This window comes from Melospiza georgiana, chromosome 1, assembly GCF_028018845.1.
Source record: "Melospiza georgiana isolate bMelGeo1 chromosome 1, bMelGeo1.pri, whole genome shotgun sequence".
NCBI classification, from domain to species: Eukaryota; Metazoa; Chordata; class Aves; order Passeriformes; family Passerellidae; genus Melospiza; species Melospiza georgiana.
The window spans coordinates 36,987,385-37,015,224 of record NC_080430.1 but is presented as its reverse complement, the minus strand read 5'-3'; the positions used below and the strand labels follow the sequence as shown (position 1 = coordinate 37,015,224).

Here is a 27,840-nt window from a genome sequence, read left to right as displayed (position 1 = left end):
CAGGACTTTTAGAATCACACCTTATATATCATGTGCCCATGTTTAAGATGGTTCAATCTATAAAGGAGCTTAAAAGATAATTTTTAACATATTAAACCTTAAGTATACTGCTCTTATACTGGAAACTGCAATTGGGATCAGCTGAGCTTGGTTCTGGTCCTTCAGGCTAGATTATTAAAATTTCACTCTTCTTTTATACCATTGACAAGAGACTTCTAGCTAGTTTCAGAAACAACAGATTAATATCAAGAAATGGCAAGAATTTTGGTGATTCGGAGAAACATTAAAATATGTGCCTGGTGAGTAGGGGATATCCACATTTGGCATAAATAATGCTGCCTCACTCTCGGAGTTCTGAGCCTCCACGAACAGCTTGCTACTGAGCAGTGCCTTAGAAAATGGTTATAATGAACTTCACTGAGATCAGTAAGGAAGGTACTTTTAGTCAGAAATTGAATTAGGCTTTTAAAAGAAGAACTTAACATTTTTTGCATTTCTACTCCAGGCTCTTCCTTCCAGTGGCTATTGTAGTTGGTGTAACAAAGGGTTGATGCTCTAAATGATTCTTCAGACAGCACAAATATGTCTAAATGTTACATGCTAAGTAGTGAAAAAATGTAATAATCAAAGCTTTGTCTTCTTGACTGTCACTGCTGTTTTGATACGCTGGACAATTCTTGTAGTTAAGCCAAAAGTAACTACTTTCCACACAGAAATTGAAAGGGTGGCAAAGTTCAGTCTGTTGAAAGTATATTTGCTAATTTTGTTGTTCATACATCATATACTGAGTATAATTTTCAAGATGGAACATTATCTCATTTTGCAAGGCTTAGTCTTAACTGATTTGTAAAAGAATGTACTGGAACTGAAAGTTTTATGCATTGTAAATTCCACTATTTTAAAATTGGTCAAAACTGAGCAGAAGGTAAATTTCTCACTGTAGCTATCTGATATCTCGAGAACCTTTGAGAAAAAATCATCTTGATCTTCCTTTGGTCTATTTTACAGCTAATACTCAGTTACAGAATTAGACATGACAATAAGCTTTTCATAAGCCTGTTTTTGCAAATCCCTTAAAATACCCTGTTTTAGGAAAAACAAGGGTTCATCTTGGGTTGTTAGATACATATTTTATTCTACTATAAATCCCATATTTTATCGTATTCATAGGTCATTCAGATAAAGTTTTATCCTGTGATTTTTTGGTGTCGACTCTGTGATAAGTGGCACAGAGGAACTGTACATGGGTAACTTGGGTCACTGCTTGCCTTTGTAAAGGCAATGTAGGAATTGTATGTCTGTGTGGGTGTGTGAAGGGTCAATCAAATTTAAAAGCAGAAATAGGATGAACACAATTCACTTTCAAGATTAGCATCTTGTGTCTAGAGCCCATCCAATTGCATGATGTTTCTTGGTCGATAACTTTGTTCTTCCCTTAGTACATCTGCTATTTTTGCTCCCATTTACAATATACCTTGGTTAGTTTTCATGCTCAATTAATGAGTTTTTTAAAAGGCTTCGGATGATAGGATTTTAAATGCAACATGGTTCTCAAACTTTAAAAATATATTGGCTCAACAATTGAAATAATTTGTGCTTTGACTTGTACTGCTCTGTATTACAGATTTTTTTTTTCTTCTCCCCTTTTCACACAGAGTATGATTTCTTCCATTGTGAACAGCACTTACTATGCAAATGTCTCAGCAGCAAAATGTCAGGAATTTGGAAGGTGGTATAAACATTTCAAGAAGGCAAAAGATATGATGGGTAAGCAAAAAAAAAAATTGCCTTGATGGTGGTTACATACCATTATGTGTCACATTGAGGTCTGTCACAGTCAAATAAGAAGCCAGTTCCCTTCACGATAAGTTTAGGATGCTTTTGATGAGTAGATGTAGAAAGTACATATATAGTGAAAGAATTCATTTAAATAAATATTTGCTATTGAAACAGCCAAGCTGACTTGGGTTGCCAGAGATGTAAAGCTGTCATTCTGTAAATCTAGAGATCTTCTACCACCCAGAATAATTGTTTAGAAAACCTGTTCCTGGATCTGTGACGAACTGATTTTTTAATGTATGTATTTTCTTTTTCGTGCTGGCTAATGTATATTTAAAGAAACAGGCTTCTACAGTTATCACTACCTTCCAGCAAGAATGCTGTAATTTTATAAATTCATATCTTTCTCTAACCTTGGGACCCTAATTTCAATTACTTTTAACAAATAGTGGTTGTGACAATTGTTTGCTTGTTGCAAGCACAAGTGAATTATTGAGAAAAAGAAAATCTGTCAATTCTGTGATACCTTTTATTTTTCTTAAACCTGTTCACATAATTCTGAACAATATGTCAGAAAATTTCTACATAGATTTCAACAAAATGGAGAAATAGGACCTCAATTTGGATTGAATTTTGAGCTTGACTTAGCTTTCAGTATTTGAGGCAAAATCATTCATCTACCCAAACGGGTTCCTTGCCTTTTATAGCTTAAGGCTGTAATGAAGACAATGCATCACTTTTGTGATAATTGCTTGAATTACTGTTCCGAGTGAATGGCCCACTTGGGTTGATCTCTACTTTCCCTGAGTGAAAAAAGGCAGTTTCTTTCCTTAATCTGCTTTGTACCTCCTGTGCAACATGGAACCCTTCTTCTGAGACCACCAAATTTAGTGGGAAGACTTCACTTGGTTTCAGGTGGTCCATGTGTGTGGCAGCAGAGGGGCCATATGGGCAGAATGACCTTTCCACAGCCGCCTCTCCCACGTCCTTTGCAGCAGTGCTCATATATGGGGCAACCCCTGCAAAATTTTATTTATACGCTCTGCCAAGACAGATTCATCTTCCATTCACTTGGAGTCAGTGAAACCAGCGAATAGAAAATGTGTGTTTGTGTATTCTTGTGTAAAATGATACTGGCAGAAGAGGCAGCAGCATTGCCCCCAAAGCCAACTGTGTGAGGGGTAGCAGATCCGCTGCTTGGGTATTGATCCCGGCTATGGACACCAGAAATCTCTGCAGAACAACTGGCTTGTTTTTTATTTATCAAATTTCTGCCTGCAACAAGACAGGGGAGGAAGAGGGGGCTGCAGGTGGGAATCCAAGTGCCGATTTCTTCATCCAGATCTGATACTTGTGGAGGAAGGGGTGGCCTTGCACTGATGACTGTTAGTGAAGATCATAACTACTGTGACAAGCTCAGACACTGCCTTGAAAAAAAAAGTCTTACTAGGATAAGAAAAAAAATTGCTACAACACTTTTGTGAAAATACTGGACTTCTGGTTTTTAGAAAAAGCTTATTTGCTTAAGGCTATTTCCAGACCAGAGCTGCTAAAGCCCTAGAATAAAAAAAGTTACAAATGCTGATAAAAAGGAGACTCCTTCATATCAACCTTGAGTTACTTTATATTGTTTAATCGTGCACAAGAGGGGAACTGGAAGAACTCTTGTAGTTTAAAAAACTGTGCTGTTATTTAAAAAGGAGGGTGTGTCAAAGACAGATGAGTTAATATAAGAAAAAATTCAACCATGTTGCAAGTCACTGAAAAAAACCATGCATACATGGTTGCAAGATAAAGCAGCCCATCTGTGTAATTTACATAAATTATACTAGTTCCTAGCAGTCCCATACAATTGATGCAGCATCTAGAAATTAGCAGAGCATAGGGAGGTCTGCACCTCACCCTACTTATTACAGATTTCCAGTGGCTGGGAACTGCAGATGTCATGGCAGGGACCTCATGGGAGGAGCAAAACCAGTCACCAGGAGCTTCTGTCTCTCTGGCTGGGACATGTTTTCCTGCAAAAGCCCTCCTTACCCTTTGCACAGATGCACTTGCTGTTTCACCTGCATCATCTCCAGCACAGAGTGGATTTTTGTCTCGTCTTTGCCCCATCTCTAGTTGTTTACTGCTTTGTCTGAAGTCCCCTGTGTCTGTCACAGTGGAATGCAGCAGCCCTGCTCATGGTTGGGTTGCATTGCACCATTTTACATTTGTTTATTTTTATTAGCATGTCTTGTGAGGACAGTCAAGGTTGTGATTTTCAGTCTGATGTTGGCCTTTTCAATGTTTCTTTTCTGCTGTAGTTGAGATGGATAGTCTTTCTGAACTATCCCAGCAAGGTGCCAACCATGTCAACTTCGGTCAGCAGCCAGTCCCAGGGAACACAGCCGAACAGCCTCCATCTCCTGTTCAGCTTTCTCATGGTAGTCAACCATCAGTTCGGACCCCGCTTCCAAACCTGCACCCTGGACTTGTATCTACTCCCATTAGCCCTCAGCTGGTAAATCAGCAGCTGGTCATGGCCCAGTTGCTGAACCAGCAGTATGCAGTGAACAGACTTCTAGCCCAGCAGTCCTTAAACCAGCAGTACTTGAACCACCCTCCTCCTGTCAGTAGATCCATGAACAAGCCGTTGGAGCAGCAGGTCTCAACGAACACAGAGGTGTCTTCCGAAATCTACCAGTGGGTCCGTGATGAATTGAAACGAGCAGGAATCTCACAGGCAGTATTTGCACGCGTGGCTTTTAACCGAACTCAGGTCAGTCCGTCGTTTTTGTCATTTTTTTTAAAGTCTAAGAGTCTCTTCTTTCTCTCTCTAATTAGTAATTGCCGTCTTCTAAGTCTGCCTGGTCATTTCTACCTTGTCTCTTAGCTCCTCTGAAGGAACCATGCTTTCTTGCAGGATTACTGTCCATGTTGACCAAGTACTGAAATCCTCAGGGACTGGTTTGTGGAAATATGCACTGTTCTTACAGGAAGCATGGTTCCTCTCCAGTTGTGATGGTTTATGAATAGCTGAATTTCCCAGTAAAGGAAATGAACAGCTCTGTGCAGAGCCATTCACAAAGTCACCAACAGATTGCCTTTTGTGTTGTAGAGTTGTACCCGCTCTGACCACCTGCATGCACTGAACACCCTGGCTTCTTTCACAGGTGTACTGGAGATGGTCTTTTATCTATACTTGCATTTATTTCTATTATTTCCCCGTGAAAGTCCTAATAACATCTTTTCAGGCTTCTGAAGAGATTAAAAATTAAAAGCTTTATCTCTAGATCATCTACTCTCTTCACGTATTTTTGTAGTTTGTTGCAAAAGCAGTAGTTGCTGAGCTTGCCGGTGTCCACGTCAGAACATATACTTCAGCTCTTCAATGCAGAAAAAGCCAGCCCTAGCAAAGCTGATAAGTAACACTAAAATGTGTTATTTTTTACACCTGTTTTAGAAGCTAACCCTGTTATAATTTATTCTGCTCTATGAATTTAACTTAATGCCATGTTGCATGGAATTTAATCAAGCAGAAATTATAGAAGAAATGTCAGTATATTGGATGCAAATAATAAGATGTCAAAATTTTAAAAATATGTTATAACACAAAATAAAATATTTTTAATAGGACATTGTAAAATGGGAAATATTTAAAAAAGACATAGGTAAATTTGCTTTGGGTTCCCAATTTTTAAATGAAAACACATACTTAGGGAACAATTTGCCCATGTAGATTATAGTATAACAAAAATATTATAATTTGAGCTTCTCTTGAAGCGTTTTTGTTTCTCCCTACATAGCTTAGAGAATAAAAATTCTGTTTCATATGCTCTTGTGCAGGTTTGAATCAGCATGTCATTTATAATTGTTCCGAATTACTATTGCCTTACAATATTTTACATCCTCCTTTAACTAAAAGAAAGTAGAGTAATTGTGTGAATTTTCTGTAGGGCTCTGTGTGTGTGTGTGTGTGTCTTTCCTCTTTACAGCAGAGGAGGTTTTCAAGATCTGGGCCTTCCATACCAAATTTCATTGCTTACATGAACTCATGCAAGGATTATTTACATTAAGTTAGGTCCAGGCAGTGTTAGTTGTTATATTTACAAATAAGTGACTCTTGTTTCATGCAGTGTTTAAAAATTTAATTATTAATACTCTAAGGTATTAAAGCAATAGTAGTAGCTTCATGTTACAGTGGTTTGCAGCTGCCATCTTACCTGGACAAAAAAGCCAAGCAAGTAATTCAGAAAATAAAGTTTATTTTATATTTACTTCTTTCTTATGTTTGCCTAAAACCACATTTATTTAAGCTTTCCCCCCTCTGAAGTGGTCAGTTTTTGTCAGCTAGTTTTGCATACAGCTTTTGGCAATTCCTTTGTGCATAAGCAGTACTTGTTACCTGAAATACAAGGATGATTGGTTCTGACTGGACATTGAATTTTTATGACAGAGTAGGAGAAAATGCTCTTTCAATGTGATGAATGCAACTGTAGAAAAAGATTTCTAGTGCAAATACTGATTCTTTACTTTAATATTAGTATTATTACACCAAATATATATTAAAATATGTATTGCTATGTATTTTTCTTACTACAAATGTTATTAGATATTTGTTTAAGTTCAGTTCTTCTCCAGACTTTGTGGTGTACCAGCTTGGTAAAATGTGTTGAGAGTGACCCAGAACTGGGAGGAAACCCCAAAATGAACATGGAAAACAATTCTCCTAAAGTGATATGAATAACACCTATATATTTTGGCAATTTTCAATCAAATCTATGCGAAAGAACACAGAGTAGTATTCCTACATCCTACAAATTGTTTTTGCTAATCAAGTTAGTATTCACAGTTACCTAGGAAAGATTTTGCAATATTTGTTATATTTTGTGGCAAACATACAGAGCAAAAAGGAAGAATACTAGGAGCCTAAAGAGTGTCAATCTCAGTTCTGCCAAGAAATATCTCAGCATACTTTTCATATGAAGCAAAGCCCCACTGAAGTACAGAAGAGTTTGTTGCAGGTGCATTTGACCTTTACAAACCTGGAAATTGTTAATTTTACCCATAGTGACAGGTAATATCCTATGATAAACACTGGTACCAGCAATTTTTACATGAAAAATTTAAAAATTTGCTCTGTTTGCTGTATTTCTGAATTCCTCACAGCTTATTGAAGGATACATCACATTGAGCTAAAATTAGGATAGTACTTTAATAACTGATGCAGTTGAGGAGTTATTTTCTTACAGTGATGTAATATCCTAAGTTTTGGGGGTTTTTTGCTAGAAAAGTGAAAATGCTTGTTGAAATTCATGCTCTGTTTTCTGAGATAGAAAGCTAACTCAGGCTTACCAGTGACATTTTTGAAACTGTCATAAGCATATTTGAGCCGTGTCCAGGGACCATATCATGCCATCAGTTTCTAAAGGCGTAAGGACTCGCTGAAATTGGTTCGGAGTTCTGTGCAAGAAAACCCTGGTGTCAAGATACAGTCTCAGATGAGGGGAGAGATTTGCTTTCAGTGTAAAAGTTAAGGAAGGAAGCAATCTATAAATTAAGAGTTATTTAGCTCAATGTTTAGGCAATAAAATGGAGTTCGAAATTGGCCGAAGATGCTTTTATTTTTCAGACTTATGCTCTACAATATGAATACAGAATTTTGTGGTGGCTTTTGGGTTGGAAGTTTCTCCCAGTGTAGTGTGGTAATTCAACACTTGATCATAATTTTCAAGATTTTTTAATTTGGCTGCAAAAATGTCAACTAGAAATATTTCCTATCTTTCCACAATCCAAGAGTTTGGTAAAGATATTTCTGAGAACTAGAGAGTATTTTTTTTTACTATTACTAATTATCTATAAAGCTGAGAAAAAAACCCCTTAGGTACACCTTAGAAGCGAGACTTAAGAAAGAATGCGACTTTAATGTGTTCTTGAATAATTTCCCCCACCCTTAAGTTCCAAATTTCAAAACTGAATTCTCAGGAATGTGCTTTGTAAACTTTAATCAAGGTCCAGATGCCTATAACTTGAATGAAACTTTCACATCTATACAGGCACAATAGGACAACTGTTGCAGGGAGCAGACGTAGTTTCGGCGGATGGAATTTCTCTATAGTCAGTCTAGGAAGTCTTCAGAGTACACGAAGTAGGATCTGAGGTTTTGCTTATCCTTCAGCAGTTATGATTCCAACTCACTGGATGCAAAGAAACAGGTTGAATCCTGTTAGCACCTCCTTTCAGCGCACCGTGGAAAACTTTGTTGAGTTAGTACTTGTGCTGGCAGATCTGAGTTTCACCTCAAGCAAGGTGTCCAAAGGTCTCCAGTCTGCCAGGATAATTTTGGTAAATTGGGATGCTTATGTTTCAGTTGCCAGTTCATCAAAATAATAAATATAATATTTTGTTTTAGCTGATGTCAGTGCACTGTGCAGATACCTCTACTGTCCTGAAAGAGCAAGTTCCCTATTTTCTTGTGCTTTGCAGGCTAGAAAATGATCAGTTGTTGATCAGTTTGCTGCCTTGGGTAGCCCCGAGCAGCCAGGGTGACAGTGAAAGAGGCATTGGGGTAGCCCCCCCACAGGCCCCTGTCAGCAGAGAAGCTCTGCCTGCTGTTTCAAATATTAAGTTAAAGTGGGAGTTTAAACTCTTCTGTGTTTTGTTCTTAAAGCTGGAGTGCAACGTCAACATTTGTTGGGCTGAACTGCCCTCAGAGCCCTAAACAAATAAATAAACTCCTCTCCCATTTGTGTTGTGTGTTTCTAGATGTTAGCATGAGTCAGGAAGCGAAAGGCTTGAGTTCCCACAGTCTGACATTTGACTGGAAGGCGCAGCTTAGCCTGGTGCATGGCAGGGTGACGAGCCCGGACTGTGCGACCAAGGAGTTATGTTAGTCATGTTGTGGCTGGAACTGGAACCGGGGGCTGCCTCTCTCTGTGTACACTTTCAGCTGTAAGGTTTGCTGCAGGGACTTGAGTGCTGTTACACAGAGGTGACCTCATGGCTCTGTCTTTATGCAAGAAGGAAGAGTGCTTTTTGCTGCTTTTCTCTGTCTGAACTTTTGCCACAAGCGATGGTGCTTGATTGGAAGGTTTTTGAATATTTCTCAGTGTTTCCCAGTTTTCTCTCTCCTTTCTTTCTACTTGAGCCTCATGCTTGTTTAAAATATTAGCTGCCAGCATGTACTGCCTTTCATTCATGTATAATGCCTTTTCTCATACGTGAAAACTTCTGTGTATTTAGGACTGTGCTCATGCTAATTCTGGGCAAATGCTATTTTGAAGGAGAATGCTTGGATGCACTAAGTGGCTCTGTGTAATTGTAAAACAAAATCTAAGTTTACACAAGCCACCTTCTCAGGCACTACTTTTTTTTTTCCTTCCACTTTGTCTTTGGCACACTTTATTTTCCAGTAAAATGAAAAATGAAGATGGATTATTCAAAATTGATAACAGTAATGGACCATCATGTAATGTTTTATTGAATTTGAGTTCTGTAAATTATGTGGTAGAGAGAAATTTGCCTGCTTAAGTATAACAGAAATTGCCACTGTATTCATATAATTCTTCATAGTGTAATTTAAGAAAAAGTACACTATCCATATCACTATTGAATAAAAGGTAAAAAGGTGCTATTACACTATCATGACAGCTCTCCTCTTGCTACTAAGCGACATAGATGAATGTGTCTGCTTATAACTTACTTGGCTAGGGTCCAGGCTTGGGAGTGGAGTTTGGGAATAATCTTCCACCTGGACATAGGATAGGATGGCTCTGCCACCAAGAGGGATAGTGTTCAGGGATGTTCTGTGTGTTTTGGGAAGGTTTGGGCAAATTGCATGTTTCTTCTGGAAGCTTTGAAGTTCTATCACACTGATAAAAATCTATTTGAATCAGTGATTATGTTCAAGGAGGAGACATACTGGGGGCCAGACAGGCAGTGTTTTTGTTCATATTGGCAGACACTTTAATTTATCTCCATTTTTAAAGAATTTGTAATGAGCTTTTGAAAGCCTTGATAATATTTATTGAACATTTTTGTGCCATTAGTAATGAATTATACTTGTGATGACATGTAAACTTGCTTTTTTTTTTTTTTTTTTCCAATGGAACCTGGGAATATTTAAAAAAATACATTTCCATTGCAAAGGGAAAGAAGGGAGGAACATTGATGAGGGCTCTGAGCCTAACAGTATTTATAATCTCTTTGCAAAACAAGCTTAGTTTTTATGCAATTCGAGGTACAGTATCAGGAGATCACACCAAGACTAGTATCTTGGAATACCAGTTTAAGCCTGGTAAAATGGACAGTTAATCTGTCCACATCAGCACAGGCCGGAATGTGAGAGCCAATGTTTTCTTTCTAGGATTTTTCCCATTGTACACCCTGTCTAGCAACTTTTAGCTAAAGTTTTGTGCTCAAAAATTGAAATAGTAGCAATGAAATAATATGTGAAGCAGGCAAAATGTGTTCTAAGTCTGCCTGCACCTGGTGCTACATCTTCATTTTCATGGATTTTCCTCACATATTCTGACCTTTAGGTTTAGAGCCTAGAAGCAAACTCCTCCTGCCTTCTTTCTCTGTGCTCTGTCATCTCCCCTCCTCTCCCTGCATTGCTATTCTCTGCTCTGCTCCCAGGTCAAAGAGTCATGACAGTGATTGGGAAAGAGAGGAGAATGAATACTTAGTGGCATTTCTGATCACCAAGAGGTGTCCCACAGCAGTGGAAATGCTAAAATGTTTAAAAAAAAAAGAAAATATCAACACCATTTTCTTTGTTTACTTATTTCATTGAAGAGGGAAAAGTTATACAAGAACACCAGCCTTTTCTAACTTTTTTAGCTGCCCACTATGTGGCTAAGGCTTATTCAAGCAAACATTTTCTATTGTGGGCTAAATTATTTTTTAAGGACATTTCCTGTAGCTGACAGTGGGGTGGCTTTTTGTAAGGAATCTTCTCTCCTGACAATGATCAGTCCACTTGAGTTTCGTTTTCCACTTGAGTTTTCGTTTTTCGTTTTCTTGCTCATTTATTCATGGAGAGGTGTCTCCAGCACAGAAACAGTCAGAAATCACTGTTTACAGCTACCTATATGGAGATGAATGATGTGGGCTTTGGTCTCTTCTGCCAAGTAACAACAGGGTGAGAGACAATGTTCTCAGGTTATGTCAGGGGATGTTTAGATTGGATATCAGGAAGAATTTCTTCTCCAAAAATGTTGTCCAGCACTGGAACAGGCAGATAGGGAAGTGGTGGAATAACCATCCCTGGAGGTATCTGAAAGACATATAAATGTGGTACTTGGGGATATGGTTTAGTGGTGGGCTTAGCAGTGCACGGTTAATAGATGGACACAATGATCATAAAGGTCCCTTCCAACATAAGATTTTCTATTATGTTCTCTATGTCCTGTGCTCTGCAGACAGCTTTTCCGTGTCTCCAGTAGAACAAAATCATTTTGTACCTCCTCTGGAGGTGGATTGTGTAACCCTACCACTAACAAACACTGTTAACTGTGGATTTGAATACTTAAAAGTAGAAAAAACAATAGACACTAATTTATTTGCTGTTTTTGCTAATAAGTAAATTTATTATTAGACTAACCATTAAGAAAAAAAATGAAAACATGACCCAAATGCCACTTTTTCAGTAACTTGTTTATTTACCTTCCGGGAAATTTCTGCCTGGATACCAGAAAACAGGAGGGATCATGAAAAGTGGTAAGAAAGAATCCCCTGAGAGCATTTTTTTCTATCCTCCTCCTCTGAAATATTTTTCATGCTTAATGCTGGAAAGATTGTTGGGTTTTTTTCCATCCCATTTCCCCGTTACACATGCAGGCACAGACAGGGCCATGAGGACCACCCTGGCTGAGGTGTGGTGGTTGGTACCTCCGTCCTCATCGCCCAGCAGGGAAGTGCAGAGCTCACACCCACACTGGGTGGGCCCTGGTCCTGCCTAGGCACAGCTGCTTGAGAGCAGTGGCTTTGCAGCAGCACCTCCCTAAGGGTCCTTTGCCTGATACGATAAGACCTTTGAGAGACGTGACAACTTCCACAGGTGCTGCAGGCATTAGACTTCCCAAAAAGATTCCCTTGGCCATATCATTCTCTTGTACCCCCTTAGGAATATATATATTCAGTCAGTATTACCTATCTTAGTTTTGGCTTTTTATTGTTTGCTTCCCTCTCTCTATTTACCCCTCAATTATCCTGAATAACTTACAAAAGTTTGTTAGGAAAATAAACGTTGGGTTATCTTATTCCTTGAAATTCACGTGTGTGTTCCCTTGTTGCACTATAAGTAAGAGCCTCCCATGCCAACCCTCTCTCTTTCCCAGCATGGCAACAATATTTATTTTGAATAGTAGTTCACATCTGCTTTTCCAAAAGTTACCTTTCTTATCACCATCCTGTTACTCCAAGACAGCAGAGCATTTTGAATGCCTGACATATTTAAAAGGAGAATCTGGCAGGGAGAGGAGGTGTCAAATACCTGTTGACACTAAATATAAATATCCCAGGCAATGGACTGTTTGAGGATTAGGGTTGTCCTGATGAAGAGAGAGGAAGGTGCAAGAAGAAGGTGGAATATGAGGGCATCCAATGAGTTTCCTCACTTGTTAAACTCCAATATGCAACTCTTAGAAAGAAATACTGACTTATAAAAAACATGGCCCTGAGTCAGTGAAGCAGTATTTTAGAAATGTTGCAAGTTTATAGTCTCAGATTAGTTGTGAAATATCACATCCTTTCAAAGATCTATTTAAGTTGCTCGAAATGTGAAATCCTTTTTTTAAGGTTGGGTATGCATTTTGCCTGTGAAGCCTGAGAACCCTTCAGTGTATCTCACTTATCCTTAACGTCTCATGATTATCTGTGGACTGTAAAAAATATCATGACAAGTTAAGCCAGTAAAAGGAGGAAGACCTATTAGGAAGATTCAGTTTATGTTGTATTTAAAACAGGTGCTTAATAAAATTAAGGGTACAATTGAGACTGTCTTCTCTGCTACCTGAAATGCCATTAATATAATCCTATGTGGAGCGAACTGTGCATTTACTGTTCTCATTGCCAGCCCAGTGGTAAGAAGAACAAGGACTGATAAGCAATGGCTTTGCAGAGCACGGTTTTACGGACACTCGCCTAGGCTAACTCTCGAGCCTGTGTTTTCTTCCTTCCCTACAGGGCTTGCTCTCAGAAATCCTCCGAAAAGAAGAGGATCCCAAGACTGCCTCTCAGTCCTTGCTGGTAAACCTTCGGGCTATGCAGAACTTCTTGCAGCTGCCGGAAGCAGAACGAGATCGAATTTACCAGGACGAAAGGGAAAGGAGCTTGAACGCAGCGTCCGCCATGGGCCCGGCGCCTCTCATCAGCACACCGCCCAGCCGGCCTCCACAAGTAAACTGCTCTCTCTGCCTCTGGGGTTTGCTTCTTGTGCTCTCTCACTGTCCTCCTGGGTGAGACCTTTCTGAGAAAGAAGAAACCTTTTGCTGTCGCACTTTTTAAACATTGGTAGAATCATTACTTGCAGGGCATATTGCAAATTAAATTTAAGAAATATAATGGATGATAGTAGCACTTTATTACTATCTATTTTCTAATTTTAAGATAAATTCTATCCATTATGGTTCCTACAGAATTTTTTGCTCATTTTATTGAGGTACAAGCTTTACTGGGCATGGATGATGATAGCTTATAGCTGTCATCTTACAATTCTTAGGTTCTTAATGTTATAGCTTCAGATAGGGATTTTGAGGGATTTGGACCATTAAACTGAGAGGGAATAAAAGCAGAAGTGTGAGTACCTTCTAGTGCCTTAAAAACTATTTTTCCAGAAAGCAAACAGGTAAAACTAAAGTGATAGGGGAAAGAAGATCCTGTCCCATAATGCTGGGCGTGCTTTTACCATCTTGAGCTACTGACAACTGCTTAAAATAACAGCTTGCTATATCCATTGCTCTGAATTATTTGGATATGCTCATTAAAGCTTCATGTACTATCTGCTAAAATGAAACTTCTATTGATTTTTCTAAAATTTATTTGATTTAATTCTTCAAAAATTACAAAGTTTGATAGAGTGGGATCAAGAGATTCAATGATGCAGTCCTTGTGTTGATCAAGGAAATTCTGATGCTTGTTTTAAGGTACATGAGAAATGCATGTGAGCAGTAGGAATGCACAGATTTTCCACAAAGAAACATGGTTCACTCCAAAACCTGTATATTTTCAGAAATACTCTGCATTGCTCTGGCTCAAGGTTGTACTTATGCAAGGAAAATCCAAACTGATCTGCAGATATGTGGTAATCATGCCGTATACACAGTCCACTTTTGCTAAACAAAGCAAAGCTTTGGGATTGTGGGAATTTTGTGATGGGTGATTTTTTTGAGAAAAAACAGCAGGTTTTTGTTATCTAGTCATAGGCTTGTGACTGTGACTATGTCCTATACCCATTCAGAATGCTATAAATTCCTCTTGAGATAATTTTTCTAAGTTACCTTCAGCTAATGGATACTAAGAACCACACTAAAGTAACAAATAACAAAATTGTAGGAGGGAGGACAGAAGATCACCTTGACCTGCTGCAGCACTTTTCACAAGAGAAGAATTTTTTACCAGAAAAAACAGGCTGTACTAATGGTATAGTTTTCTTATCATAACTGAGTTTAGTCTGTAAAATCCACTATAGATATTCTTCAAGATAAAGGACAAGAATCTATTTACATAGGGATGCTTTTGTGGGAAATAGTTAAATAGAGATAACTGTGTTTAAAATAACATTTGAGTTTGTTTTAATATCTGTACCTGCTCCCACAGCCCAGGTAATTCAGAGCCAAGGCTAACCCTTCTTCTTAACTTAGCTCTTTCTGCCAAGGTAATGTCTCACTCTGTCTCAAGTGGTCTTGGGCAATTTCACAGCTAAAGAACAGAGTTAATTACAGGACCTTCCTGAAGGATGTCAAGTCAGAGGTAGTCCTTGTAGTGGTTTTAATTCACACTTTAAACTGTATAAATCCCTTGCAGCCAGAAAGAAAGTGAGACTTAGGGGTTTTCTTAACTGACAAAACATACTGTAAGTCCAAATTTGATGGGAAAGGGGGGCTAAATCTATCTGTCTCTACTGTGCTCTTGTTCATAATTACATTTCATTTTTTTAGTGTGAGTAAGGAGTATAGTTAACCTAATTGCGACAGTTCAAAGTGGAAACAGCACACGTTTTTGTTTTAATCCTTTTCAAAAGGAAAGCAAGTTTAAAAGGAAACATTATAGACTAATACTTGAGGTCTACAGAACAAAGCACTTATTTTTCCAGTTGTTGTGCTGTTCTCTGTCATTCAGCAAAATACACACATTTTCCCTAGTGAATAGATTGAGAATGTAGAAACCTCTGAGTTGTGATTCTTTGTGACCTTGTTTCCAGAATTCCCTACTATAAACATCTGAAGCGCTGTTCACCTGCTGCTAAGTGTTCAGTCTTAAGTTTGAAAATTGAAATATCTGTGTTGGTAAGATAACTACAATACTTGGTGCTTGAAATAATAGTGAAATTGTCCTAGTTGTAACACTGGCAAGTATAACTTTACAAATCACAGCAAAAATAAATTACAGTCAGGATACTGCAAAATTTTCAATGCAAACTGCTACTGTGATACCTCCCGCAAAATGTCCACAGTTTATTAAATATTTGCTACTAAGGAAATAAAACTACTATCATCCTTACTACTAAATTTATTATAAGCAATTATTTAAAGATCACTTTTCAGGAATACAGCATAATATTTTTCCAGCTTGACTGTGAGCTTCTCGGATAACCATTGAAAGAGAAAACAGACCGTTTATCCTGACAACAGAATTTACACAAGAGCCAACATATTTAATATTAAATCTTTAGACCAGTGTAACGTTTGAAACAATTAAACTATGAAACCATGAAAAATGGGAGCTAATATGCCACACATGAAGGTTTATTTTGCAATTGCAAGTTATCAGTTTCGGAAGGATGTGAAAATAAACATCCTGAAAAGGATCTATTTTGCATTTTTGTGTTGCCAACTGGTGGCCAGACAGTAGAGCAGACTTAACCATTTAGCAGCTGAGCTTGTTCTGTGTAAATTTTCCAGTCTGTTGTATGCAAAAACAGAAAGTGTGACCTTGGAGGTCTGATTGGATAGTAGGAACTCACCAAGCATAAACCCTGGTGCCTGAGTTAGAAGGAACAGTGTTGAATTTATCTCATTTTTGCAGCATTCTTACTAGTTGCTACTTGAGCTAATGTATCTGGATTGGTTCCAATTATTTTTTGAAATCCTTTAAGAAGCTCTTTGTCCCCGTTACTTCTCCCTTTCTCTCTGACTTAAACAAAATGCAAAATCTTACTTTTTTTTTTTTTAATTGAAATCATTAGCCTCTAATGCATGAGCTTTTGGGATGCGTGTATAGCCCTCTAAGCTGGTCAAGTTGTAAAAGTCTGCTACTATCTTCCACACTGGTGGACTGAGCACAAGGAGACGGCGTGCACAAGGATTTTTCCCTTGGACATTGTTCGAGTTGCCACCCCTGGGGCAGAAGCCTGTCTGTCAGGCTGTTTCCTGGGGCACTGGAATTTATAAGTATTAGCATCTCCATCAGGTAGGTACTGCATGGAGACATTTAACCTCTGCAATCTAGAAGGAAAGGAAAAGGTCCTTTCACGTTCTATTTCTTTTAATAATTTCCCTGCACTCTTCAACACCTTCATCTTGCAGATCACCCCACAAAGGCCCTTCTGGGATATTCCTAGGTCAAGTTGAGAGAATGGGTCTACTGCATGTTATATGGAAATGAGAGAATCTGGGGACACTTTAGAGGATGATGAGGTGCTAGGGATGGTCTTTATGTCTCATCAGGACAGTTTGGGATGTGAAGGGAAGATGACTCCCCCTCCTCTGTACAGTTTGTGGTAAGGATAGAGGCAGGTGGCCAAGTTACAGATTTTCTTTTCCAAAATATTCTGCTTAAAGGTTTTTAGCCATCCTGCAGTTACAAATACTTCTTTCTCAAGATAAGTAATCTCCATTTCAGCTGAGCCAAGGAAGAAACCTTTATGCCACCCATATTTCCCAAAGAAAAATTGTTTTAACCCTTGGGTCCCATCATCATCCTGTGTAAAAATAGAGTACGTGTAATGTCAAGAGCAGAATATTATTTTAACAAGGCAATGTTTTAAGAGGTAGCCAAAATCTTGCATGATTCATGGTTCTAGGTACTCATTGACCAAAACCTTCAGCTCTTAAATACAATCCTGGCCTTTCTGACTGCAGATAAATTACAGTACCTGCAAGTTAAAGCAGTATCATGGGTTGGGTCTCAGAGATAGGATGTTACTCTTGAAAGAATGATATCTAGGAGAGCGCTGCTTTGATGATGTTTGAGGAACAGTGAATCTCCATTGCAAGGAGTTCGGGACAACACCAGCTTCCTTGAAACTTTATGGTGAAGTCCTAGTCCCATATGCATGTGCCATGTATCGCCACCAGCAAAATTTTTATTTCAAGTTGGCAAAATTTTAGATTTAGGTTGAAAATCTTTGTGCCAAGTTGCATTTTAATGAAAGTAAAATGAACAAAATAATAAATGCAATCCTCTCCTCCCACCCCCACAAAAACCACCATGGAAGAGAGTTAATGGAAACCCTGACACTTAACTATAACTGCACTTCCAGGCGCCACTGTAATAATGGAGTAGTAAACCTTGTCCTGATAAAAGCTGTTCTGAAAGCAACAGCATTTATTGTACCTCCTCTGCTATTTGCAGAGCAGAACTGAAAAGTAGTTTGTTTTGCCTGGAATGAACTACTTTATGAATTTTAATGTACAATGTAATATTAAAAACTAAACCAGGATTAAAGAAGATTTTTGTTCCCAAGCTAAAACAGTAGTTATGAGAATGTGTTATATAAGATTTTTTTGTTTCAGTTTCAATGGGGAAGGAATGAGCTTCCATGTTTGTGAAAACCTCTTCATGCTGGTTATTCCTTCTATGACAACCTACCCTTTTTTTGGAAAACTGAATTAATCCAGAATTTCTTGCTGCTGTAATCAGTCTTATTTGATGAGAAGATATATCTGGGTAGGCCAGGAGGAGATGGATATGTTATTTTTTTTCAAGTATTCTTAGAAGACTAGATTGATTGGTGGTAGGAAGATGGCCAAATGAATTCCTGTTTCTCAGTGTGTTACATTTGTAAAATAATGCTCCCCTCTTCAGTTAGTATTTCCAATATTTGGTTACTGTCAAAAAAAAAAAAATTAGCTTATCTATGGTTTCTTTCCTAAACAGAAAACGTGGCTGTAGGTGTGGGTGGGGTGGGAGGTTGTGCTTAAGTGTGGATGAGATGAGAGATTATATTTTGTTTTGTTTTTCTCTCCAAAATGAATACTTTTTCCACCTCCTCTCTCAAGTCCTGGAGCTGCACCATTGAGAGTTTTTTTGTTTTCTGTTGGGTTTTTTTGAGGAGGAGGGTGTTTTTTCAACCCAGCTTCAAACAGCCTCTGTCTTGAACTCAATTCTAAATTCAACACAACAGCCTAGATGCTGCTTATGTATAAATTATGAAACAGTTATATGTATGGATATTCTCCAAGAGGTTAATTGACATTATTGCATGGAATTCATCAGACTAGAGCAGACCAATAGTCAATCTAGACCAGCCAGAGTCTTCACCTGATCTTTGAAGAGAAATTATTAAGACACAGGAAAAGAATTTTTATACTTGGCCAATGAAGTGAATTGGAAAGGGAGAGGGTATGACTGAGAACCACAACTCTTGGTAATCCCCAAACCATCATTTTATAACTTTAAGACTTTATTCCCCTGAAGATCTTTGGGCTAATACTGCTTTTTGATGCAGATATTAGTGTTTTCTGAATTCAATTAGTGTTCCCTGATTAAATATCAACAGAAGGCAATAGGAGTTTGTTTTAACTTTAATGACATATTAGATGCTGTTGAATTTATTGTACCTCTATAAAGATAGATGTGATCTGCGAACCAGAATGAGGATTTTCAGTAATTCCCTGGGTTAAATGCATATCCGTATTAAACTGGACACTGAGAAGTGTGGACCAAGTAGCATAGTTTAAATTATGTCTACAGCATGGGTGTGTGATGGCTTTTGATGGTCTGTGTGTTCACAGCTCAGTTAAGTGATCTGTGAAGTACTGCTACAACATGAAGCTGTCCTTTGAAGCTCAGGAGCAATCAAAAAGGCAGTGTGCTTACCAAAGAGACACATTTTGATCAAGATCACAAGAGCAAAGTGTTTCCTTCCCAAAAACTAGTGTATGCTAGCTGAATACCTTCATCTTCTCATCTTCCCCTTGGGTCTTTCAAAGATTAGTTACAAGTTTAAATTATTTTGGGGGGAAGGACTGAAATTTGTTTCCTAAAATTTAAGCCCAAGATTCAAGAAGATGTCTTGACAAAGCCATCACTTTTTCATTCCCTAATTTAGCTTAGGCTGTTTTTTACATGCACAGAGATAAGTCTGTCTACGGTTGTATGTTTAACATCCCCACCTCTTGTCAGTTATCTTCTGGCACATCCTTCTTATTTAAAAGTTATAAAATTGCCACTTATTTTGTATTTTTAAATTATTTCACTGTATGATCTTCAGGAGATGCACCTGCTCTTGCAACCCTGTACTGATTTGTCCGGTGTGAGGCTTACCTTTTCCTGCTCTGCAGTGGGAAGGAGAGAGTTTCATGGTGCTGATCCTCCCTCCCTGCTGCCAGGTGCCTCAAATGTTTCTGAGCAACCTTTGGTCCAGGCTTGGCCATCCTCTTGTGCAATGTGGCTGGTAAAATGTCACATTACAGAAAAGGGCATGGCTGCAAAGTACTAATTGTTTTCAGATGAAAAAAAACTCATATTAATAACTCTATGCCACCTTCTGGGATTTTTCTCCATTTCCATTTTTACTTAGAACCCTTGTGCTAATGCCTGCCAGAATGAGGGCAAGGAAATGTTTGTGGACAACTTGTTCTTCTGAAGTTTTGCCCCTTGTAGTTAATGGGCATGTGTAAGCACAGTTCCTGAAAAGCCTGATGGACGAATCATGTTCAGCAAAAGTGGCATGCACTCCCAGTTTCGGGACTAGATTATTTTATATTAAAAGCACTATGGATGATAGCTAACACAAACTGAGGATGGCATTTCTAGGAAAAAATGGACTGCTGATTTGCCTAAGCACATCTCTCATCCAAACCCTTCGACTCCCATATTGTGAGACCTGTGACATATGAATGCTCATAGAGTGTGAGATTAGAAGATGAATTATCATGTTGTCATGATTTCCTTTTGAACCTCAAGGGACTTCAGAGCACAGGAAGAAGCTGACTTGCACTGGATCAAACTGATAGTGAAAGTGTGGGTTCAGACATGAACTTAAGAGTAGGCTGAATTACCTTCTGGAAGTGCCAGGCTCTGTCCATTAGACCTAGAATTAGGCTGAATGACTGTCTTCAACTAGCTGTGTAACTTCAGAATAACCAAATTAATTCAGCTCTCAGTAACCTCTGTATAAGTCACTATGTTTGAATTGAAATCTTAAGGTTTGATTTTGTTTGCATCATCACCTTGTGGGTTCTCGGCAGAAATCCAGTTTTCCTTTCCTCTGATCCACTTTGGGATTAGTGGCTCATTAGGTCCACTAATCTTGAGCAAGCCTTGCAAGAGTTACTGCTAAAGACAGACGTTATCCTAAACTACTGAGAATATTGTAGGATAAGCTGAGTACCTGCTGATTTTTTGTACCTTTCAACTGATATTGCAGAAACTGCAGTCTAACCTTGGTGGGATGATGCTTGGTGTTGAAACATCACTTCCATCATTTCCAGAGGATGAAGGAAAGGATAGTCTCCTGCACATCATGTCGCTACTGATGTATTTTTTTGTTGTTTTTCTTAATGCTGCAGATGCAGCATAAAGGTGGTACTGTAATCACTCTGTCTTGTTTACATGTTTGGTGTTTACTTAATCTGGATTGCAAGAAGAGTAAATATTTGGTGTATGTAAGCAAAATACAACTAGAATCAGTAGCTTTAAGAAAGTCCTATCTTGGTTTCATGAAGGAGTGGTTAAAGTATGCATTATTCTAATTGTTTCTTAAAAACAGCTTAAGAATCAAACTGATAAGATAAATTTTTAAAAATTCAATCTAAAGCCACAACTTTTCAACATTATCATGCATTTGAGTGTACTGGGCATAAGACAGGAATCAAGATATATCTGTCAGATTTCTATTTCATTAGAGATTCTTTTATGTTGCATTTACAATTTTTACTTAATTTGTGTGGGGCAAAGAAATCATGTAAGGGTTCACAAGTCTCTATAAGACTGTTTGACAAGTTTCCACCTAATTTATGACATTGAAATTTGCAATGGTCTGTTAATGGTAACTTGAATTTCAGATGCACCTGTTACAATGCACTGAATTTTCCTGTTTCCCAGTTGCTGGAACTATAGGTAACTTATAATGTTTATTCTGCAAAATGCTGAAGGAATATCAGAGAAAGATTGGATAGAAGGAATAAAATGCAAAGGGGAACTACTTAGGGAGGGAAAGAGAGGAAATAACTTTTTCATAATGAAAAATGTCTCATATTTTCTAGGTCAAAACTGCTACTATTGCTACAGAGAGGAATGGAAAACCAGAAAACAATTCCATGAACATTAATGCTTCCATTTATGATGAGATTCAGCAGGAAATGAAGAGAGCTAAGGTGTCCCAAGCACTGTTTGCGAAGGTTGCGGCAACCAAAAGCCAGGTAAAATTCCCAGGGCTCAAAGAGCTCCATTTCCTGTGCAATTATTCCCCCAGATCAGTTTCTATGTGAGTTTAAATGGGTAGCTGGGTCAGTGTATCAGCTCAGTACAACTCAGAGCTCCTTGCTGAGTCTGAGCTAACCTCTGGTTCCCCAGAGGGGGAGGAGAAGCAGCTTCCTGAGATGTCTCACTCCCTTTTGCCCACCAGCCAGACACCTTCCCTGTGTGCCCGTGGATCTTGGTGTGGCTCAGAAGGGATCAGGTTCATCAGTTCTCAGCTGGTGTGGATGTGGCAAAAGCTGTGGTCAAGATCGGGGTATTGCTGCCAAATTCATCTTGAGGCTTTGGTGTTTTGCAATTGCATGTGCTGCAATGAGGAACGCTGGGGTGCTGGTTTTTGCAAAAAATAATTTAGTCAGACCCACTGGTGAGACTGTCATGAGAGGTGGACTGTCAAAAAAAAAGAAAACCAACAAAAAAAGGACCCCAAAAATTTCAATTATACAAGTTATAGCTGAGAAAAAAAGTATAATTTTGTCGAACACAATGTCTGCTTGGTTACCTGCTTGTGTGCATACATATATATTGCATATTCAGTTTTAAGCCTTTGTTTTGTGGTTTCCTATTCTGTTTTCTTTAACTGAAGATTTTCTGTCAAGTTTAGTGGCAAGAGGGAAATCAGCAGGCACTTGTTGGCTGTGATTATCATAAATGACATGTCTTCTGAGAAAGATCACTGGAGTACGCAAATGCATTGATTTAAGTGAGAATGTATTCAAGAAGTAAAGGAAAAACATATAGAAAAATGAGAAAGGTATAGTTATACAAATGCTTGAAAGAAATCAAGTGTTGAATTTTCATATTAGATTAAGTGTTAAATACACTATCACTACTTCTTTATTTTTCTGAAATTACTTCATAGAAAAATTCAGCATCTTCCAGGGAAAGCTAGTGAAGCTCCATTAGACTGATGTTTCTTGGGCAATCAGCATTTTAGTGCTGGTTTTCTTTTTAACAAGGCTTTAACTTTTGACTTCTGTGCTGTTCACATTTTGGAGTTCATAGTACAGAAAGGATGTTGTCTCTTAAGTTATATGGTGTAAGGAGCATTTAAAGGGATATTTTGGAAATGTTGTATCAAAATGATTAAACTCAAGCTGTGGACTGTAAAAATTATAGCTTTATAGGCCACATGCCTGCCTACCCTTCAATCACTGTCAAAGTGATAATTTCAACAATAATATGTTTCTTTTATTGTGGGATTCTAAACACCAAGTGCTGTTTAAACATTAAACTGAATTGTTTATGTTAGTGCTGTACTCAGTGTGTCATACATCAGGCCACTATAATCTCCCATGGAATGTAAAAATTCTGTCATGAATCATGGCTTGTATATCGGAAATTACTGTAATTTTGATTGGAAATTACAGAGCTCTTGAAATGTTTCTAATTATGATAGAATGTTACAGCAGCTTCCAACCTGTGTGCTCCTCAGATGTCTTTATTTACATGTCAAAACTTGGGGTTAGAGAACTGTCCGTTTTCTGCACCTTCCCCTTTCCACTGCATTCTTCTGTAAAGCTAAGGTATGAAGCCAGTCTATCAGCCCACATAATTTTGTTCTAAACTGATTTGTGCAATAGTGCATTTATTTAAGTGCAAAGCCTTAAAATTTCTAGGTGGATCAGCTCTTTCAGTGCTGACTTTCAGAGGGACAGGCAATCAAAATTAAGCCTGAAAGCCTCCACAGGATTGCAAGGTTAGTTGAGCATTGATATAAAATCTAGATTCTTGTACAAACCTTGCTACTAAGCACAGAAAACAATATCAAACACATAGTTCTTTTCCATTTTACTCTGGTGATTATACCTGTGTTCTCAGGGGTTATTTTTCCCACCAATTTCAGCAATGTTAATTTATGTGTCTAGCATGATTTCAGGTCTGTAGTTAAATAAAGTGTCATTTGTACTAGAAAGCTGCTTTGCAGAAGTAGCCTCCAAGGTAGATTAGGATGTGCTGGGTCTTCTCGAACTAGCTGACTGTTAGTAACCCAATTAATAATCTTTCAATATGTAGCACTGCCACCTATACTAAAGGAGGTGCATGTACTGTAAAAGATTCTTCATTGGAGCTCTTCAATGGTACAAGTAAAATTTCTTGGGGCAAAAAAGTCTCCCTTGCACAAAAAAGAGGCTTGTTCAAACATATTCTCTAAGAGAACCTCTCTTGAGAAAGATCTCTTTCTGATATTTTTTTCAGTTTGGAGATATTGGTTCCATACTCAGAACTGGAAATCCTGAGATAACCCAAGTTGTAGTGAAAAGTCTGAAGGACTCATATTAGAAAATGATGTGTTGATTAACATTTTTGTTTTTAAAAACTGCTAAAAATTGAACATTATTGATTTTATCTTATTTTGGATATAAGGACTTAATTAATTTTGGAGTCCAGTCTGGAGTTGTGATGTAAAACCATATGTGACCTAAACCAGCTCTGTGAGGGGACAAAGGCCTAGAAGGCCTTGCCTTTTTTTTCCCTAATAAACTGATTTGGGGCAGCATTAGATTGGATGTCTAAGGAGCCAGCATCTGCAAGGTGGCTGGGCTTGCCTGAGCCAGGAGACTGCAGATAATGTTCTGCTGACTAGAGCACTTTGTACAGAATTGCTACTAAATGATGCGCTACAGGAGTTTCTATTTGGGTAGCACCAAGGTAAAAAAGAGCATCTTCCCTTGCACTGTGTTAGTGCCTTTGGCAAGAGTGGAACTGGAAATCCTGGGATAATCACTTCATTACAATGAAAAGTCTGGAGGAAGCACCTTAGAAAATAATGTGTTGATTAACAGTTTTGTTTTTAAATCCTCCTGAGTTGTGGAAGACCAACCGCATGTGGACCTGATGCTCAACAAAGCAGCTGGGTGCTGGGGCCTGCTGTGGCAGAGCTGCTGGGATCAGGCAGAGGTTGCTGTGCTGTTTAGAGAGTTCATTTTCTGACTCAGGTGGGAGATGATTTGCCTGCTTGAAGTTTCATGGTGCACTTTGCTGGCAGCTTGTTAGTGTTCCCAAAGGAAAGGGCCTATCTGGTATATGGATTTGGGGGACACAGCTAGGACATTCCTTCCATTGTTGAATGCTTTTCCCATACAGGAATGCATACATTCAGTATATTTTTGAAGTTTCTATGTTTTTAAGGATTGATATATTATCTACAGAATAATTTAAAAATCTGTTAAATTCAAAATACATACTTCAAAAATTAATATGATTATACTGAGGAACTAAGGAAGATATTATATTCAAATTCCTGGAATACATCGTATCTTTGGAGGGTTTTAGACCTTTAATTGGCAAAGCACGTAATGTCCGTGTTTAAAATCTTGTGGTTTTATTGTAGGTTGTCTTTCTAATAGGCCTGCATGGGTTTTTTGTTAGATTATGTTGAAAAGAAAGCTTTGCAAAAATGCCCACAAAAGGAAGACAGAAAGGTTTACCAAGTGTTTTGTCTCTTCTTGCAGGTTGTTGATTCTTAATGGCAGAGTGGCAATGCCAACATATTATTTGCTAAAATTTAATCAGCACACCTGAATAACTCTAAATTAAAAGAATCCACACGAAAAATTTTGTCGCGTACATTAGTTTTACAATTTCATCATATTGGGTTTTTATTAAATTTGTAGCCTGAAAGTCTGATTCAACTACTTAAGGAAGCACATTCTTAATTTTGTTATTAAAAAAAAAAAAAAAAGAAAAAAACCAGTTGATTTGTATAATGATCATTAAGGTATCATGGTTCAGTAACTCTGCAGGGGTTACGATGTTCTCATGTGGGAGCCAGGGATGAGTTTGTCTTGATGGTGACAGATGCTGAAATCTAATTTTATTCCATAAAAACAGATAAACAAGCAAACAAAACCCCCATACTTAAGAGCCCTGAGAGATAAGGCAGGTAGAGACTTGTAGCGTTTCTGTATGTTTGCTATGTTTTGAGAAGTTAGATTTATGTCATGGCTTATCCTGCAAAGCTGTGGCTTGCATATGCTAGTATGAAGCAGGGAACAAAGCAATACTTTGCTGAAAATCAGGTTAAATTGCTAAAGTTTTCTTAAATTTAGGAAATTACAGTTTGCAAAAACTGCAGTAATATCAAGCTCCATACCTCTGAGAGTCCCATGCACTACAGTTTCAGGCCACTAGCCTGCTTTTTTTACCTAAAGAAGTTTAATTTCTAGTGAAATAAATGGGTGAAATCAATACTCTTTTGCAGTCAATCCTGTAATCCTGGCTCATTATGGCCCCAGAGGTGCTGAATGCCCTTCCTTCTCACCAAATGAAAATACCTGTATGTGGAGGGTGAGACTCTTGGTTCTCACAGAATCATTCTTAGATTTTAAAATAATTCTAATGGAGTACCACCATACCTTTAAAAACCTCATTTAATGATGTAGTTCTGACCTGTTACTTCTGAGCTGTTGTGTTGTGTTGCCCAGTTTCCTGTTCTTCCGTCCCTGTCTTTCGCTTTGGTTAGTAGCATTTTCACATACAAAGTGTGGAGGTAAAATCATGGTTTTCAGAACATGCTAGAGACTCCATCCTGAGCAATCCGGCAAGTATTTTATACAGTGGCTAATTAATTAGAAGGGGTTGACTTTTTGCCTTTGTATGCACCGGGAGTGTTCTCTTCCAGGAGGCTGCATAGGAGATCCTATGGGTAGGCACTAGGCAGAGCATCTAGCACTCATGAGTAGATGGGAAGGAGTTAAATGGGAAGGGAATGCTAAACATTGGCACTAAAAATGCTTTTGGCATGCAAATACCATGCTTTTCCTGACATAAATATTTTCAGAATAGGCCATTAGAGTTCAGGTATATAAAACCCTGCTTTTACTGGAAATTTTAATGTTGTAGTAAACCTAGAGATTTATAGTGAAAAATTGATGTCTGTTATCTCACTTTTATCTTTTTAACCAGCAGTTTTATAAATGCTATATCTTTGATCTGGCTTTTTCCATCTAGAGACTAAGCTATATACTCTAATAGGAAAGTCATTTTTAAACAGCTTCCCACACTGAACAAGCACGGTATTGTGGATCTGGCACAGAGATGTAACATGCCATTACCGCAGATATAGAACAATCTATTCAACTATTTTCCAGCTGGAGGAAAAGAAACCTTTTTATCACCAAGAGTAACCCTCTGGTAACAATGTGGCTTTAGGAGGGGATCTTGAAATTTATTTCCAAAGCTGTTTCCTCAGGGCGCTGCACCTCAGGCTGCCCAGAGGGGTGCAACCTGCAGGGCAGGAGGGGGCTCAGTCCTTTGCCCATCACCCTGCTCTCAGTCAAGTTCTCTCCTGCCTTTGTCTCCCTCAGAGCAGCTGAGTCACTTCCTGGGTTTAAATCTTGGCTTAAAAACCTCCTTCCCCCCCACCCTCCCTCCCCCCCAACCTCAGTGTACAATGGATTCTCTGTGGAGCAGGGGGGGATGCTGCGCAGGGAGACGCGAGGTGGAAACACAATGTACTCTGAGGTCTGTTGTTTCACAGGTCCACCTGGAAATAAACCCCTCACCCCGGTGCAAAGGCGAGATACAGTTAGAAAACATTAGCTGCAAAAACACACAACAACATCTATTTTTTATAATTTTTTAATGTTGTTTTCCTCCCCCCTCGTTGCCTGGGGGTGATTGCTCTGGCAGTTGAAGAGGTGCCATGAGCAGCAGGAGTCGGGTGGGATCGGGTGTCGGCAGGGATGCAAGAGGAAGAGTGTGAACTGAGAAAGCAAGATGGGCTTTTGCATGCGATCAAGAATTGCCCCATAAAGCGGCATGTCATTCAGTGAAACTGTGAAACTTGGCAGATAGAGCTGATTTGTTTCTTTCACAAAATATCGAGTTACAGAGTCATAGTGTGTTCTGTCTTGCCCAGGTCAGAGGAAAAAGGATTTTCAGGTTTCTGGTAGGGGAAAAAAATGAATGTTCCATGTCCTTCCTCTGCCCCATGTCCTAGTCCTCTTACAATATCTCCTCTCAGAAATAAAGGTTAAAATCTCAGGAAATTTCCATAGCTCTTTTTAAAAAAATACTTCTCAGAAAGGGAGTAGAAAAATTGAGTTTAGCTGACTCTCATATCTCTTGACCGTGGGAGACCCAAGAAAAGGCTGGCATTGATCCTGACTATAGCCCACTTTTTTGGTATGGCTTTGGTGGAGTGGCTAGACTTCAGTGAGCCTTGGGTTCCCCCTAATAAAGAACAGACGGCAGCTTCATGAATCAACA

General features: G+C 38.5%; 1 protein-coding gene across 5 annotated transcripts in view; it reads left to right on the top strand.

Moving 5' to 3' along the window:
* SATB1 (SATB homeobox 1) overlaps positions 1-27,840 on the top strand; it is a 92,213-nt gene that overhangs the window by 44,160 nt on the left and 20,213 nt on the right. For all 5 annotated transcript variants that reach the window (XM_058030815.1, XM_058030849.1, XM_058030824.1 and 2 more), the window contains exons 6-9: positions 1,656-1,767; positions 4,086-4,540; positions 12,949-13,161; positions 21,414-21,569. In XM_058030815.1, coding sequence (XP_057886798.1) covers positions 1,656-1,767; positions 4,086-4,540; positions 12,949-13,161; positions 21,414-21,569 — 936 coding nt within the window. The remainder of the gene's footprint in view (positions 1-1,655; positions 1,768-4,085; positions 4,541-12,948; positions 13,162-21,413; positions 21,570-27,840) is intronic.